This window comes from Columba livia, chromosome 5, assembly GCF_036013475.1.
Source record: "Columba livia isolate bColLiv1 breed racing homer chromosome 5, bColLiv1.pat.W.v2, whole genome shotgun sequence".
NCBI classification, from domain to species: domain Eukaryota; kingdom Metazoa; phylum Chordata; class Aves; order Columbiformes; family Columbidae; genus Columba; species Columba livia.
In genome coordinates, this window is record NC_088606.1 from 59,754,781 (window position 1) to 59,771,615 (window position 16,835).

General features: G+C 37.5%; 2 protein-coding genes across 52 annotated transcripts in view; one reads left to right on the forward strand and one right to left on the reverse strand.

Annotated features, from left to right (window-relative positions):
- LOC102085307 (NADH-cytochrome b5 reductase 2) overlaps nt 1-16,835 on the forward strand; it is a 41,482-nt gene that overhangs the window by 20,554 nt on the left and 4,093 nt on the right. The window contains exon 10 of one of the 2 annotated variants that reach the window (XM_065066329.1): nt 353-1,628. The exons of the other annotated variant lie outside the window; for it this stretch is intronic. The gene's annotated coding sequence lies outside the window, so the exon portion shown is untranslated. Of the gene's footprint in view, nt 1-352; nt 1,629-16,835 lie in introns of those variants that run through there. 2 annotated transcript variants of the gene reach the window in all.
- The window catches only part of PPFIBP2 (PPFIA binding protein 2), a 113,193-nt gene that overhangs the window by 10,866 nt on the left and 85,492 nt on the right, over nt 1-16,835 (reverse strand). For 16 of the 50 annotated variants that reach the window (XM_065066240.1, XM_065066232.1, XM_065066233.1 and 13 more), the window contains 12 exons: nt 14,602-14,710; nt 13,135-13,167; nt 11,385-11,446; nt 9,467-9,542; nt 7,673-7,732; nt 5,927-6,024; nt 5,663-5,727; nt 5,334-5,402; nt 4,856-4,916; nt 3,008-3,049; nt 926-1,070; nt 356-388 (listed from right to left, as the gene is read on the reverse strand). In XM_065066240.1, coding sequence (XP_064922312.1) covers nt 356-388; nt 926-1,070; nt 3,008-3,049; nt 4,856-4,916; nt 5,334-5,402; nt 5,663-5,727; nt 5,927-6,024; nt 7,673-7,732; nt 9,467-9,542; nt 11,385-11,446; nt 13,135-13,167; nt 14,602-14,710 — 853 coding nt within the window. The remainder of the gene's footprint in view (nt 1-355; nt 389-925; nt 1,071-3,007; nt 3,050-4,855; nt 4,917-5,333; nt 5,403-5,662; nt 5,728-5,926; nt 6,025-7,672; nt 7,733-9,466; nt 9,543-11,384; nt 11,447-13,134; nt 13,168-14,601; nt 14,711-16,835) is intronic. The other 34 variants (XM_065066235.1, XM_065066247.1, XM_065066257.1 and 31 more) reach the window with 7 other exon arrangements.

The following is a 16,835-nucleotide window of genomic DNA, read 5'->3' on the forward strand; positions in this document are numbered from 1 at the left end:
TTAAATACATTATTTTAACTTATTCAAAGTCTTCAGACTGAAGCAGGCCCTTCACACTCTTGCCTTGCCTATTCTTAATGCCAAAACTCCTCCATGGAAATCAGTGGGAATTTTTCTGTGGATTTCAGTGAAAACAGAATGAAACAAGGAATAAGTATCTTAAAAAAAAAATCCCATCCACGTGCCATAGAGCAAAAGCTGTTACTTCCCTTCAAGTACTACACTTAAGGAATTCAGTCTGCGTGGCCCACCTGTTATTAGTATTTAATGAGAAAGAGAAAAGAAGGGAAAAATGAAAGGAAAGAAAATAGGCAGCAAAATGTCTGTTAAATTTGCATCTTGTTTGATACAGTACCTAGCACTGGTGCACTGACACTCCTGATGCGATCTTCAGTCGTCCCGAGAAGCAGAAAGCCAGATGAAGAAGCAAAGAAGATATAAAACACCAGCAAAACAAAGTCACAGAAGAGCAAAGGAGTAAGCTAAGCACTAAAAGCAGAAACAAAAAGTCAAGAAGCAGTTATGCTTGACATGAAAGTGACTACGTATTGGGGTGCGCAAGCCCCGGGAATTCTGTACGGGTCATCATTTATGTATTGTGGTCTTTTTTAACTATTCTTAGAAATTTTAACACATTAAGCATATACTACAGAGCTCCATAAAGCATGCAGAATATCTGACATGCAGCAATATCTAAGATTACATTGAAATCCTCTGAAATACAGAATTAGAGGTATAATGAGTTTACTGCACATGCATGAAACAAACCAACCTGCGTAAAGACTGTTAATTCAGTAGAACTTTCCCTAACTGAATCATGTGAACATGATAGTCGATTGTTCTGGCACAGCAGATGATGCACTGTGTCACATCCCAATCCTTCAGACCTTTCCACAGGACCCTCTCGGGAGGCTGGGATACCTACTGAGGCCCTGGATGCCGTTGTCCTCCTGGTCGGTTGTGCTGCACCCATCCGGCAAATTACACGTTCCCTGCTCTCCATTCTGCAAGGGTCGAGGCAGCTTTCCTGGCAAGGTTTGGTACTTGCTGCCTTTCACAACTGGCTTACTCTGGTTTTTTTAGAGAGGGAGGAAAAAAGGGAAAGGAAAAAAACCCAATCACTCATAGCATTTGCAATCCGGTATACAAGAGTCGAAAAAAAAATATCTGAAGTTTGTCATTCAAAACACCACCACTCCCTCCATGTTCCTTCTTACGGATAATTCAATTTCAATCCAGTAGTCAGATGACAGAGTTTTCTAGCTAAGACAGAACCTTCTTTTCTCATATGCCACTTCCACTTCAGCCAGACTATACATTACATTACAATATATATTGAATATTACATGGTCTTCTCATAAGAATATTTCTAGCTGTCTCTGTAGGACTCTGGCACTGTATAATAATTTGGTCCTTCCAAGGTCAACTTTGATAGTGCCAGAAATGCATTTAGTTACTTCTCAGCCCATTCTTTGCGCTCTCAATTTTTCCCCCTGTATCTCCCCAGACTGTCTGTGTTTCTGCCTCACAATTGTATCCAGCTGGAATTTAAGCCAAAAGTATTTGTAGAACTCAAATTGGGTCAAATATATTTGCCCACCACTGTTAATAAAAGAATCAACAATGAAGTCAGGCTACAGAAATTTCACTTTTCTAAGAATTAACATCTCTTTGTATAGGTAACATTACAAATGTGAGGTTTTAAAAACTGCAGCTAAATATACAGTTGCCAAATATATAGCTAAATTTAAAATTGCCAATTCTGTACCTAAGCATAAGGTTTACTTTTGATACATACGGGGGAAAAAAAGCATAGACTGACATGTATTCTAGGGCAAATCTGAACAGCTGCTGACTCTAATTTTTGTCCATGTGAAGCTGCCATACTCTCCTGCGTGTTTGCCCACCGGGATGGGACATGTACACAGCGTCACTGGCATCAGTCAGATTACTTATGCTGGAAGGACCTTCCTCCAGCAACAGAGCTCACAAGAGCTGGTCCTCAGAGTCTCAGTGCATTGTATTGAAAGGGAACTGGTGTGGAGGGTTTGCTAGAACTAGAATATCTCTTGATTGTCCTTGCATTTTGCTCTTCAGTGATCAGTTAACTTGGGGACATTGCTTTTTGTACAAAGGTAGATTAGAACTTGCATATAAATCAGATAATTTTGAGCCTAAGAAGATACTTTTCCAGCCAAAGCATGTGTTTCACAGAGACACTTGACTACAGTTTCGGAAATGGCACGTTGAGACTTCTTCAATACTGAATCCAAATGAATAGATGAAGGAGCCATCACTCTGGACAAAAATATATATCCCACAACTGTCAAACGTGAAGGAATATAGAGGCTTTTCCAGAGAAGCAATGAACCTGCAACTCCAATTGACATTAGTGGGAGTGGAGTATGTTCAGTGTGTATTTTGGAATAAGCTCATATCAGTAGATGTTTCAGTATCAGAAAGGAAGTTATAAAGGAAAACATTGTACCAAAAATATACAAAACATTTAGTGTATAGAATCATGTAGTATGCTCCTATTTAGTAAGCCCATTCCAACAAAATTATTCTAAAGTAAAACATTGTGAGAGAATGATACATGAAATATTTAATGAGATAGCCACTGGTTCATCTATTCTTATTTCAAGGCCTAAAGGGATCTTTGTAATACTATAACTGCAGTCCAGTTTCCTCAATTCCTGCTACTGTTTTGGCAACTGCGGGAGCTCATCCTGACTTGCGCCAAAAATCAGATGAGTAGAGAAATTGCTTATTACATTAGCACTGTATTTTCTGAAACTGATAGACTTCAGCTTCTAACCTCACACGAAAGCTTTTAGATAAAAAAAAAAGATTCGCATCTCAAAGCCTTTCCCCTGTTCTCAGAGTGTGTCAGTACTTGAACTATGCAAACATTTTAAAAAGGAAATGAATATAAAATTAAAACACAGCCATACCATCAAAGCACATCACAACAGAGAAACGTTAAGAGAGTTCACAGTTAATATACCTCTTGTTCTACAACAGGCCGTACTGGTTTTCCGTCTACATACTACAGAGTTGCAGGGAGGGTAATTTCAAAGTTTTATGGAAAAAAGCAACAGACAAATGTTAGTATTAACATACATACACAGAACATCAATTGTTGTCTTATTACTATAGTGATGCTACTTAGTGCATTGACAATATATTACAAGGTCTGTTATCTCTTTGTTTCAATAAAATACTTAATACTAAACGTGTTTGTTGAAACCACTCTACAAAATTTGGGCCCTGTTTAGGCTCTGTTGTGATCAAAGGAATCGTTCTATTTTCAGGCGTCTGAGTGGGCCCTTTAGACTGACTTTAAGCAAGGAACATAACAGTTGTTTAACAGTTCAAACAATATGAACATGACTGAGAAAAAGAACATACACAACACTGTATGTATCCAGCTGCAACCATAAAGACTTGTGATAGAAATTGTGCAATAAAAATACCAGCACGGCTAGGTCAGAGACACCAATGCATTTCATCCTTGTCATTATTATTGTTATTGCTGGGCATAATTGGAATGTGAGTTTTGTGCAAAGTAGAACAGCTCCAATAAACCGTGCTGCTAGCACAGGTTCTCTTGGCCTCAAAGACAATGTCTATTCGTGCTGAGTCAGCAAAACAGTTTTCTTGGTCTTAGTTTTGGTTGTAACTAATTCACGTTTAACTACTCGCTCACACACATAGGGAGGTCTCATTTATTTCACTAAGCAGCCTCTTCCTACAATTCTCTCATATCCTTGGGTAGTTTCTTGTTCCTCTGTGGACTCTGGTTTAACAGGTAGAACAGATTTACAGCCTAAATGTGTAGGTACAGCCTTGTCACCTCATATCATAGAAACAAATTAAGTTTTTGAATGTAAGACAGAAAGATAATTTAGAAGTTACGAAAAGAAAACAGACCTTCATAAAGTCCACATGGAATGACATGTTAGTTCTGAACTGATTTGTCACGTGTATGACCACAATCAAATAAGTGCAACACAAATGTCAAACATTCTATTTGGTCACTGACATCTTCAGAGATTTAAGAAAAAATTAAGAAAATTTGAAGAAGTGGATCAATCATATTACTAATATTATAAATGGCATTATGGTGTGGGTAATCTAAAATTAAGCCTAATTTGAGTATAGGAAATGTCAATAACAGTCTCACAAAGCATAATTACAAGTGCAGAACAATTTCAGTTTATATGTTGACAAAACAAGACTCTGGACCATAAGGTAATAAGATTTTGTAAATTGGAAAGTCTTTATTCTGGAATGAAGTTAAGCCTTTCAATTAATAACAGTGCTCTGGCTGTTTAACTAAGGCAGCATGATTACCATCTTCAAGAACGTCACTTATATCAGAAGTATAAGTTAGGGAGTGATACTCATTTTTAGATGCAAACACTCTGATGTGGAAATACCAGGCTCAGTATCTCATTACATTGAGGATTTGCTGTCTTAACATTTGTAGCAGTTTGGAAGTCAAAGTTATTTTTAAAACATCTATAAAAAAAAATACTGCAGTTCAATAATGACTCTTCGTTAACACTATTTGTTTTTTTGTTTTTTTAATATTTTTCTTCTTTTTCAGCTGAAAAGCTGAATTTGAGGATATGTACATATGGATGTGCCACCTAGTTGGTTTATTCTAAACTTTGCAATGGGGTAAAAAAAAGAACCTGAACTGTTTCATCATTAGGGCTTTTTTCCTCCACATCCACTGTTAGTGGTGGTTAAGGTTACTATACGTGAAACAAAAAGAATATTTATACCTGACCTTTATCTTTTAGTCATGATATTAAACACCAGAAATTGTGATGACAAATAAACTAACCTTTTCCAGGGATTCACTCTGCAAGTCTTCTAAACTACTTGACTTTTTTTTCTGTGGAGCCCTTAGAATAATGGCAGGCAAAAAACAACAGTTAATACAACATAGTATGTTTGCATATGCCACAACTGCATCATATGACAGCCGTATATATCACATAATGTCTAATTCAGAATTAGGAGATTCTTTTGATATATTATTTTGGCCTAAAATTGCAATAGATGAAGTCAGAAAGAGCAACAAGACATCCCTGGATCAACAATGAAAATGTAACAAGGTTCAATGTACAGTTGTAAACCTTATATCTACAGGTGACATTTTAGAAGCTCTCAACATGCAAAAGTAGAGAGTAATAACTACCTGTGGATAGTGTGCAACATGAAGGGATTTTAAAAAGATTTTTTTAAATGGAAAAAAACAGAATTATTTTTTAAAATCTGGCTTTATGTTTTATATTTCAATTAAAGTTACTCATTCTTACCTATTCGTGATTTCCAAAGATTCTTCTTGTGGAGAAGTTAAATTAGTTGAAGATACTGGACTGCTTCCACTTTAAATCAGAATAAAAGACACTGGTTTAAATACTACAATACATTTATCTTCTGACATAGAAAAGTGCTCATTTCTTCCTGTAATTCAAACCTTATACAACTAAGTATTGTAAGCTCCCACAGCAAACACTATTTTCACAACTACTCAAAAGTTCTTGCAAAGCCAGGAAGAGCCAAGACAAGATGCCAACAGTTAAACAGATTAAGTAATACAGACTTCAGACAATTGACACGAACACCAAGAAGCAAAAGGTCTTGCCTGATTTCCATGGCTGTGTGGGGCGCTGGAGACAGCATGGCTGGTGACAATTCTCCTGAAGAGGCCTGTGTAAAATATGTAAAGTGTAAGAGTTTCAAGCCTGTAGCTCTAGTGCCTGATTTTGCATCTATAGCGCCTATACCAAGAGTCACAAAAATGCAGTGAGGGCCAAACTCTCATCTACATCTGCTACTACAGAGAAACCAAAACAAACAAATCATATATACAGCAGAACTCACTTCTAAACCATCTTTAACTAAGTACCTCTGTTTTAAATGATTCTCCTTGAGGATTATTCAAAATATTCCACTTCCTTATAGTTGTCTCAAGTTCCTCTTCACTGCCACCAGAGATGGAAGAGCCTGTGAGCATTAAAGGTTAGAATCACAGAATAATAGAAGTAGAAAGGAAGAGAAACAGCCCAAAAGAAATAACATTTAGGATGATATCAGACAGCCTTAATACTTCAGTATATAAATTCCCCTTCAGTCTTCATCTGATGGGTGTAGTTCACCAACCTGTCTGCTCCCACCCCTCCTTCGACTCTAACTTACAAGTGAATGGATTTATACTAGACCAACAACCTCGCCACTTCTAGTTACACGCTGTGCTCTGTTGTGAGTAGCTGAGCTGCTTATGGGGCACTTCTGAACCATCTAATTCATCGTTTGGTGTTCTGAGGCAAGTTCAAGTTGGTACCATTTTCATACTTGCAGTGCATTGCTTCACAGGGAGTATACGCGTGTTTGACATAATCTGTGTCATAATGCAATGCCCCGTGTTCAAGGATGAACATCCTAAATATACTCCAGGTTTTTCTGGATCTAAATAAATACTGAAATACTCCAAATTCATTATTTAGTAGGATTTTTATTTCCAAATTGTCCAAGCTAAATCAGGATCTGAATATTTAGTGCTCAGCAAACTTCCAGAGTATTTTGGATGAAATTTTTTTTTCTGGAGATCTCTTATGCATAGGGTTGCATACAGGATGTGGAACGGCTCCTAGGCCATGGTCAAGAAATTTAGATTGACCTTTAAGCACATTAGTAATTCCTTATTTACGTGATAAGAGGTGCAACAGCTCCAAGCAGTGATGAAAAACCACCAAGTCTTATGGTTTAGCTTTAGCACTATTAGAAGAGAGATCACTTGAAGACTCATTAGACATGGGCTTGGTTATCAGGCTGCTCAGCTCCCAAGGCTGCCAGCAAACCTGATACTGAGGATCTGAAGTGAACCATATGCTGTGGTTCCCAATACACAGCCCTGCAGTTGCACAGATCAGTAACACCAAAAGAGCTGCCCGTAGTCAAGTTCAGGATAGCGCCTTTATGTTTCACTCAACTGTAGGTGGCTGTTCAAGCAGCTGCCCTATTTTAATCCAAAACAGATGTTTTTTTTAAATGTATGTGCTGCCTATGGTGAAGAGTCAGTTACTTTTTGTCAACAGGATTTGTAGCTTGCCTTAGCACAAGTCAGAAATGCTTACAATATATTGTGCTTCTGTCAAGTAATTATTTGAAACAGTGATCAGAGAGAGAAGATTTCAGCCCATGGATTCTACCAAGTTTTCAAGCAGGGATTACACTTCAAAGGGAACCTTTAAAACACGCTCCTAGAAATTAAAAAAATAACCAGGGAGCTATTTCTTGGCAACCTAAACATGAGACACACCTAACGTAACAATCTCATTTGGGCAGTGATAATATTGTAGCCATCACAGATGCACCTCACTGTGGGCAAGCTCTGTATATACTCTAGTTCCTACGCAGATTTTGGGGTTGGTTTTTGTTTTCTTATGCTGAGCCTCACTGTTTGTTTATTTACACCGTATTTAACATCTCTCCTAACATACAGCAACACTATCGTACTCCCTGCAGTACCAGTTCAACTGGGGAGTTAACGTCAATACGCATCCAAAAGCTACAATCACACCTTTGGATTTCCTTGCAGAACACTTTCAAGTGAGAGACTTTTTTTTAAAGGAACATTCAGAAAGAGAATTACCTGTCTCTTGTTCACTATTCTTGTGTGTTAAATACAAGTTTCCATTCTGCCGTACAAGACCTGAAAATATTGTGTTTGTTAATGTTATGATCTGTGTTGAAGAAAAGTCTCAGAAGGTCAAGTTTCCCGTAGTAAATTTACTACTGAAAACTAAGATGGCAACTTAAAATTAAATACTCCTAAAACCCACTCCAGTCACTGCAGCATAATTGATAAATGGGACAAAGATTCTTCCCCAGATTTCGAAAGCTAAATACATAATATTGTATGCACCAAAGCAACCATCAGTTTTCCATTGTCTCCTCTAAACCAGAACTTGCCCGTTCAGCTGTCAGGACTTTTCTTAGTCGGATGGAAAAGCAACAGGAATTATTATATTCATAGCAACTCCTTTTCGCAAAGAAGAAAAAAAGTCCTCCTAACAGTATCAAATTGCACCTGAGATCAGCTTCATTATGAATGCCGTATAAAAACATTTGATAAATGGAAAACCTTATGTCATTAACACTAGCTGGCTGGCAGCTGAACATTACTGCCATTCATGAATTGAACTGTGATGTAGGAAATCTGAATATAGGATGGATTTAATTAATTAACGTTCATCATCTGCTAAGGTCTCCGGATATCATTTTACACTATAAAAAGTTGTTACTCATAACATAATGGTCACAGGAAATGCCATACAAACTTAATATCTATCTGTATGCTTAATTCTTCTCCTAAAGATGAATTAATTTAAATAAAACTTAATATCATTTTAATTTTGAATAATAGATTCTTCAGAGGGATATAATGCAATTTAATAAGAATACTGTGAACTCATACCTTTAGCTAATTTGAATGAACTTTCCCAACTGCCCCCATGTTGATAAATTTTGTCTGCATGAGTGTCCTGCTGTTTGCTCTCTCCTTTTCACCCTTTTTGCTGTAATTCCTTTTGCTCTGGTTTCTACAACCCACGTACAACAAAGAGGATGGCAACCAGCAGCAGTGCAGATGGAAGTATGAAGCTCTGGCCAGGAAGGACATGCATCGTATGCCTGCACTGTGGGAGACTTGCAGGAGTCCCAGCCCGGAGGGACAGGACCATGGGAAGTTGCTAATAAAACCATAGCCCCAGCTGCCCCCCGGCCATTGCTCTGGCTGCAGGGATTCTGCAGCCAGCACTCCTGCCCCACTGCAGGACACAGCAGAGTGTTTTCAGGAAGCAGCCGCTGGCATCGGATTGTTTGGAATGTAAGGAGGTAACTGCAGAACTTCAGACAGTGCACACAGCTGTGCAGCCAGAGCTGTATCGCATCAGTCATCCTTCATTATCAATCAGAATCCTTAATGACACCATCTCAACATATAGCACCAAAATAAGGCTTGCTCCTTGCTCATGCACACAAGGAGGGATTTACTGTTAACTGATGTAAAACAAATTTTAGGTTATGACTTACAGAGTCAAACATAAGACTCAGTCACAGAAGTCTTGCTGAACAGTAACCATGTAACTAAATCTTGAGACAGATTTGACCCTATTTTTTTGTATTGCCTACAGCATAGGAAACAAAAAGGAAATCTCCACAAACTACAGGCAATAACACACAAGACTTGTCAAGACATATTGTGGTTCTCTCTGTATCTAAAAGAGTGTATACTTAATCTTACAGCACTCCAGCATGATACAAATATATGCATAATAAAATATATATTACTTATATACATATATTTAAAAGGACAAGCAGCAGTTGTAGCGCATGCAGGTTTTAAAAGACTTTATATTAGGAAATTATTCACAAGACATTTTACCGTGAGCTGCAATCATGATCTCTTTGACCCTCCTGTACTGGCTTAGCAGTAGTGTTAACTCCTCTATTCGACGGTCCTGTGGAAAGCATTAAATAATATTTTAAATCCTACAATTTTAACCTGCAGAAACACTGTATTGCACAATAATTTCTGTGATTTTGGCCTGGTCATTTTCCATAAAGCAGGAACAGGTCCTACTTGCATGCCTTGTAAAGAACATTTCTTGTCTTTAATTTGCCATAGTACATAGTATCTGCTGGACAGTGTGAAATTATGGCTATAGGGAAACGAGAGGAGTTTGACATGACTAGTTAATTAGTTATTTACAGAAGCATAAGGTGGAAATCTGCTTTCACTTCTAAGAGTGAAGGAAATATGATGAGTTGAACCTCAGTTGCCTCAAGTAGGCAGTGTTTGTTTTTTTGCTAGCATCATACCTGTAATCATAAAGTAAATAATGTTTATGTTTTGTATAGTCTAGTCAAGATCTCTAATCCTCTTCTGTATGGTACCTTCTTGCATTCCCGCGTCTATGCTTAGTCCAGTTTTGGACACACCTGTTTGAACTGAGGCAGCCAAACCTGTAGCGTACCCAAGAAACGAGGTCTCATGAATGTCTGATGCGTTATCCCACTCTGTTCTCTCTTACACCCAGCGCTTTCCTTTTATGTATGGAAAGCATTTTGATTCATGCATTCAGGCAGCGGACTTGCCTTTTGTACAGATGCAACACAGCGATGGGTAGTAACCGTAGTGGATTGGATCTGTCATTTCTCTCTACATACAATATTGTGTCCCTGATTACAATGAATTCTTGCTGTCAGTCACTAAGTGTACGATCTGGCAATCCGAACTCTTAGTTTGTCCTGTTTCTTTGACCCCAGTTCAAACTAACAAAACAAACCAACCCCAGAAAATACAAACCCCTCTCTCCCTGTGAGTATATCCAAATATTAGGACATTAGCAACAATATTTTGTGTTTTGTGTTGCCCTCAAATGCAAAAATCTTACACAGACTTAGAAGAACTTTGGCAAGAGATAATGCCACATCTTTTATTTTCCAGATGTAAGTTTTGGCTTTTTGAGTTTTTAAGAACTAAAGTTTGTTATGAGTCACATGAATGTTCTCCAGAATTAACATTGCCCTGTCCAGATTCCCCACATACTAAAGGAAGTTTTTAGGGACATATATTACTGTCTGTTTGATCATACATGAGCGTTTAACCATAAAGATAAGTCCAGTGACCTGGTTTATTATCTCAAATCAAGAATTACAATTTCCTCAATAATTAATCCCTGTCACCCCCCCCACCTCCCCTCCAAAAAATAAGGAACCAAGACTGAGCCCTTAACCCTGCACTTGAATTGTCCAATCAACAGGCAAACAGCACACAGGTGATAAGAGACAAAACTCATATTTACCATTTAAAAGGGTGTGATTTCACTCCTCCTCCCCCTCTTAGTACTTTTTCATTTTTTTTTTAGTCCTTGTCTCTTTAAATCCTGGTCCTTTTCTCCCAAAGTTTGTGTCTAATTCAAAGGTCACTTTGACTTTATTTTAATATCATAATCTAAACTGGGGATATCAATGCACTTCAGATTAGGTTGGAAGATGAAGAACTGCCAGAGATGACCAAACCTGAGTGATCTTTTCAATAGCACAAACCAGGAGATTCTGCTCATTACAGCCTCGGCTTTCTACTCCCCTCTGGGATCTAATGAGCCTCCCAAGTTTTGCAGCCAGGTTAGCAAGGGCAGCCACACCTTCCATTTAAAACCCAACCTTCTGTCACAATCTCATGGGATAATCCAAAAACCAGAGCAACACCACACTTAAATAAAGGTTATTCAGATAATTTCAGAGATTCAGACCCATAAATTCATTCTTGCTATGTAGAGCCAAGATTATTTTCTCACCTTTTCTTCATTTGCAGCCAATAGCGACTCCATTCCTATCTTCAACCGTTGAACTTCTTGATCTAGAAATGTTTTAAAGATATTACAAGAAAAATATACTTGCTATATTTAGTGTAAACAATATATGTTTTGTGTTACTGTCCCTATGTTCCTATGAGTAACCGAAACCATGTCAGTGGCATTGCAGATGCACTATTAAACTACATTTAAATTAGAGCTTTTAAAAAGCTGAAATATTAAAAGCACCACACAACACAAATGTGCTGGTTTTGCTTATAAAAGGATACATAATATTATTTTATACTCTAAAAGTTGAGTAATAAAAAAGGGAGACATTGAAACTTATTTTGCAAAATATGAAAATGCATTTTCTGTTCTACATTGAAGGAAATAATTTTAAGTATGATCGAAAAATTAATTATATTCCATCTGGGAAAAACATTCACCTCTTATGAGAAGTAGTTCAAGGACATTCACAAAGCTTGAAAATGAAAAATAACAAAACCTAATTTGGATTTTTTTTTTCCTTAAAGCATTTCGGTATGGGTAACTGGGTTAAAATCTACATCAAGAGCTAATGCAGAATTGCCTCACGCACAATTTAGTGTTACAAGATAGACGTTATTCAGCAATATTATAGCCAAAACCAATTAAAACACACTCTGAAAATTTATAAGGTGGTTGATCATGTCATCATAGCTTTGCTAAACCCAATCTTTCATTTCTTCTGTACACACTATTCCTAGCAAGTCCTTCAAGTAACAGCTCACACCAAATAAAGTCTAGATGATGGAGACAGAACCTGAAATAGTTTATCTTGTAACTGCCACTCAAGGAATTCATGCTTTGACATTAAAACAGACCCACTTGTTTCACAAAAGACTATGAAAACCAGATGTGGCAGGCATGAAGTGAGGCAGAAGACAGAAAATCAATACTGCTAAAGTGCATCTTTAAAAAACTGTTCTACAACTAAATGTTGAACATAAAATGTCTTATCTACGCTATTGGCAAAAATTAGAATTAGTTTTGAAAAATACATGCCTTGTAATTATTAAGTTTTAAAACATGTAAAAGAACTTTGCAAACATTTCTCTCACCAAAGAAAACAGTAAGAGAAGACATGCACAGACACAGCCAAATCAAAATTAAGCCAGCAGGCAGGGGGCAAGCAGGTGAAGGATTTTTAAAGAGCCCGTAAAAATCACAGTCCTACTAATTTCTCTTCATAAATTTTAGACTTCAAAAAGAGCTGGTGTCAAGGTATTTTTAAGCACAGTAAAGCAAACTTTACTTATAATATTTATACCAACATAAATATGGGAACATTTTTATTCAGACTGCTTTTTTTTAATTTAGTGCATTGATTGAAAAAAAAGCCCAAATCCTTCCCCACCAAGGAAGAAGGTTTTCCATTAAAGCCATCATTACAGACAGTATATGTGGTGTATGTATATGTACAAATAAAATGAATTAAAGGTTAAGTTTTGGCTTCGTTAACCTTGACAATGGCCCTTTGAAGTCCACCTATCTGATTTGTGAACGTCTGATTTTTTGTTTTCTGAAGTGAAATCTTACTGAACAGGGCAAGTAGCTGTCTCCTTGCTGCAAGCAATGAAAGCAATGCCTCATGTATTTTACAATTAGACAGCCAAATCTAAACAAACATGGAATTATTGCTGCAGAATGCATTTATGATTCGTGTGAAAGGAACAGTGAGATAAAGCCAAAAGTGAATCGGGAGGCTTACGTTTTTCTTTTAGCCTTCTCCTATAAACTTCCTCTACGAAGGTAAATGGTGAGGGTCAAATAAGTATGTAGAAAAAGCACATATTAGATAAATCTTGCAATTAATTAGAATAGGCATTCTAGTGTACAAGTACATTGATATTATTTTTCAACTTTGAGAAGACCACCTAAAAGTCTGATAAATCGGTATTTTTTTGCAGAAGAATTATTACTGTGGCATACTGTTTCCATTCAAATATAGTCTAAGTGGTTTCCTTAAATGTAGCCTAAGGAATCTGTACAGGGTTTGATTCTTCTCCCACTGGAATCAAGGAGAGTTTCACTCATCTTCAGCCTGAACAGGAACAGACACACTACTAGAAGTTGAAAGATGCTGAGCTCTTGATTTATTGCCATACCACTTCCTTTCACTTGGAATATCATACATTATTTGGGAATATCATAGAAAATATGAAATTCTATTAGTAAAAGAGTTCCTCTACAAAACACTGCTGTTAGAAAAATTAATTTTCTAGTTAGACATGCAGTTGTCCACATGCACAAGCTCTACAGCTGAGTGAAATCAGCACCAAGTTTGTATGTTAAGTCACTTCTTTGGAATGAACCACAGTCAAAATACAGAGTCTTCTAGAGAAGACACATCTGCATTAATTCCTGTAAGAAGATGCTTGGTAAGCACCAAGCACCTGTAAATGTCACATCTCAACAAGGGCACTCTTTGGAAGCGTTAGTTAACACCCACCAAAGAAGTTAGTGCAGCTAGGCTGATGCACTGTGGCAAACTACACACAAATATTGAGGGAAGCTCCAGGCGCTCGATATTTCAGAGAACATGACTGGTTGAGACCAAAGGCTGAACAAACTGTTTTTTTTTTGCCATTGACCTGTACCAACACTGCAGATTTAAGACAGAAACCTGCAATAGCATAAAATCATAGAACAGTTGAGGCTGGAAGGGACCTTGAAAGACCTCTGGTCCAACCTTTCACAGGAGAGGGAGCCTAAATGAGATCTAGTCCCAAAGAAAGGAAAGATGTGAATCAACGACTGCATTTTAGAATGTTTGGACATTAAACCACGATGCTTTGCTGCTACTGTGACAGGGTTTTATTCTTAAAAACTGAAGCTGTAAAGATTTTGTAAAGAAATTTTGAAGGTATTCACAAAAAATATATTCCCACTGAACTACAATGACTCTTTGAAATTATAAATAAAATTTCAGTAGAAAAAGTTTCAGTGCTCTTAGGATACTTATTGTAATTTGTGCTGCCTCTGAATGGAGAATTTCACACATTAAAGGCCTCTACCAGAAGACAAAATAAATTTGCACCATTTTTCCTCCCCAAATAAATTCTGTAAGTTGATTCTTGCATCTCCTTGTATTGCTTTGAAATACTGAGACAAGCTGTTACCAAAGTGAAGTTAAAGCAGCATTTGGGATTTTTAATTATAATTCCTCTCCTCTTACCTCTTTCTGCCACTTCACTGTGTGATGAGGTCCTAGACAGCTGACATTGTAAGCGTTCTATTTCTGCATCTTTGAGAGCTAATTCCTCTTGAAGCTGGGCTATCTCAGCCTGAAAGAGAGTACAACAAATTCACAATAACATCGTCACCGATTCTCTGTCATTCCTTCCCATCAACCAGAGGCTTCCAAGCATAGCACTTTACTTTGACTGAGGAGAGGCTGAGGGAGCTGGGGTTGTTTAGTCTAGAGAAGAGGAGGCTTAGAGGTGACCTCAACACTCTCTATAACTACCTGAAGGGAAGTTATAGCCAGGTGGGGATTGGTCTCTTCTCCCAGGCAGTTAGCAATAGGACAAGGGGGCATGGGCTTAAACTCTACCAGGGGAAATTTAGTCTGGATATTAGAAAGAAATTCTTTACAGAGAGAGTGGTCAGGCATTGGAATGGCCTGCCCAGAGAGGTAGTGGACTCGCCGTCCCTAGAGGTTTTTAAACTGAGATTGGACATGGCACTTAGTGCCATGATCTAGTAAACGGACTAGAGTTGGACCAAGGGTTGGACTCGATGATCTCTGAGGTCTTTTCCAACCCAGTCGATTCTGTGATTCTGTGTGTGTGTGATGCGCTGCTCCCAATTAATAAACACCGATTTAATAAAACCAGTTTCATAAACACTATAACAACCTTACCTGTTTCATGGTGCTATTATCCTGTTCCTTATACAAAAGCTCATTTTTCCCAATGCAATTATCTCTTGGAGAAGAGACACTTAACAGAAAGGTAACATTTTTCAGGGATTCATGTAGGTAAAGAAACTTTGGAAAGCTCTCAATGCTACAATACTGGTCACATCATAATGACTATTATAGGGCAACTCTGGAGTTTTGCATTAAGACCACTAACAAAGCATTTTTAAAAAATATTTTAAATATTTTTTTAATCCTAATCATTACTTACAAGTGAGAAACCATTAAGCTGAGCCCTCAGGAGCATGACAAAACTATTCTCCCTCACACTGGATAGTGCCGCAAATAGGCTAGAAGCAAAGCATGGCTTGGAAAACCTTCACATACACGCAACAAAATATCGGGGGTTCATTTACAGTTCCTGCAGTTTGTGCTGCTGCCAGATTGGGACAGATCATCACACAGAAAAGACCTCAACAATTCTGTGATTGTTCAGCTTGAGATACAGTGACTTTCATCTCTTTTCTGTATTTGTGAGAAAAACTGTCACCAGCATACTTTACTAAGTCAGTAGCTTTATTAACATTTTCTTCAGCAGCCTTAAAGCCTTTGTATATCAATATTCTGCATTTCCCCCAGCAAAAGTATACCAAACCTTCTTGCAGGTAAACAAACAAAAAAATCAGTAATGTGACTAGTTTCTCAAAATACTAAATAAAATAAAGCAGGAAAAAATGCAAAACACTGAACAACATTATCCAAACAGGGGAAAACATGGACTAATGTACTCTAAGACACAGACTTATTTTCACCAGGAATGATGCAGCTGGATGGCAGCAGCAGATCACACTCTGCCTGCAATTCCATATGGAATAGAAGAATCTGCCTTGTTGCATCTCTGAAGGGCTTCTAGACTCCCCAGTGACTAATATGCTTTTTATATCCAGCCATGGAAATATTCCAATTTCTCATCCAAGAAGCTGGAACAACAGGAAGACAAAAGCTACAGACCTCTTTATACCAGATTTGGATTTGCCTCCCCTGGTCTATTTGATCTCATAGCTCTTTTAAATGCCCTCTTTTCCTTTCATGTCTCATTCCTGTCATCTCTACAATTATTTTTCTTCTTCTTCTCTCTTTCCCTGTACTTTTCTTCCTTTCTAGTCCTGAACCTTCTCTCACGCAATGGTTTTTACAATTCTTCGTTCTTATTTTCATTCTGCTCGTACACTTTCCATAATCATTATCTGTCTTGGCAGCTGGCCACACTCTGCTTGAGCAAATATTTTCCCAAAGACTGTTCGTTTCTACCACGTCAGAGAAAACATTTTCATGGATATAAGAGCTATTATCTTAATAGGAAAAAAGACACGATAGCAACATTTCAAAATTCATCTAAGAATTCTCAAAATAAAGAAATGCTAATACAAATAATAGCTGTCATTCCTGGATCAAGCTACCAAGTATTAAAAAGAAAACCCAGTTTAATAATTTGAAATGTTTTTCCAATATCCAGCTATGACTCAAAAAAAAAAAAGTCAGTCATTTAT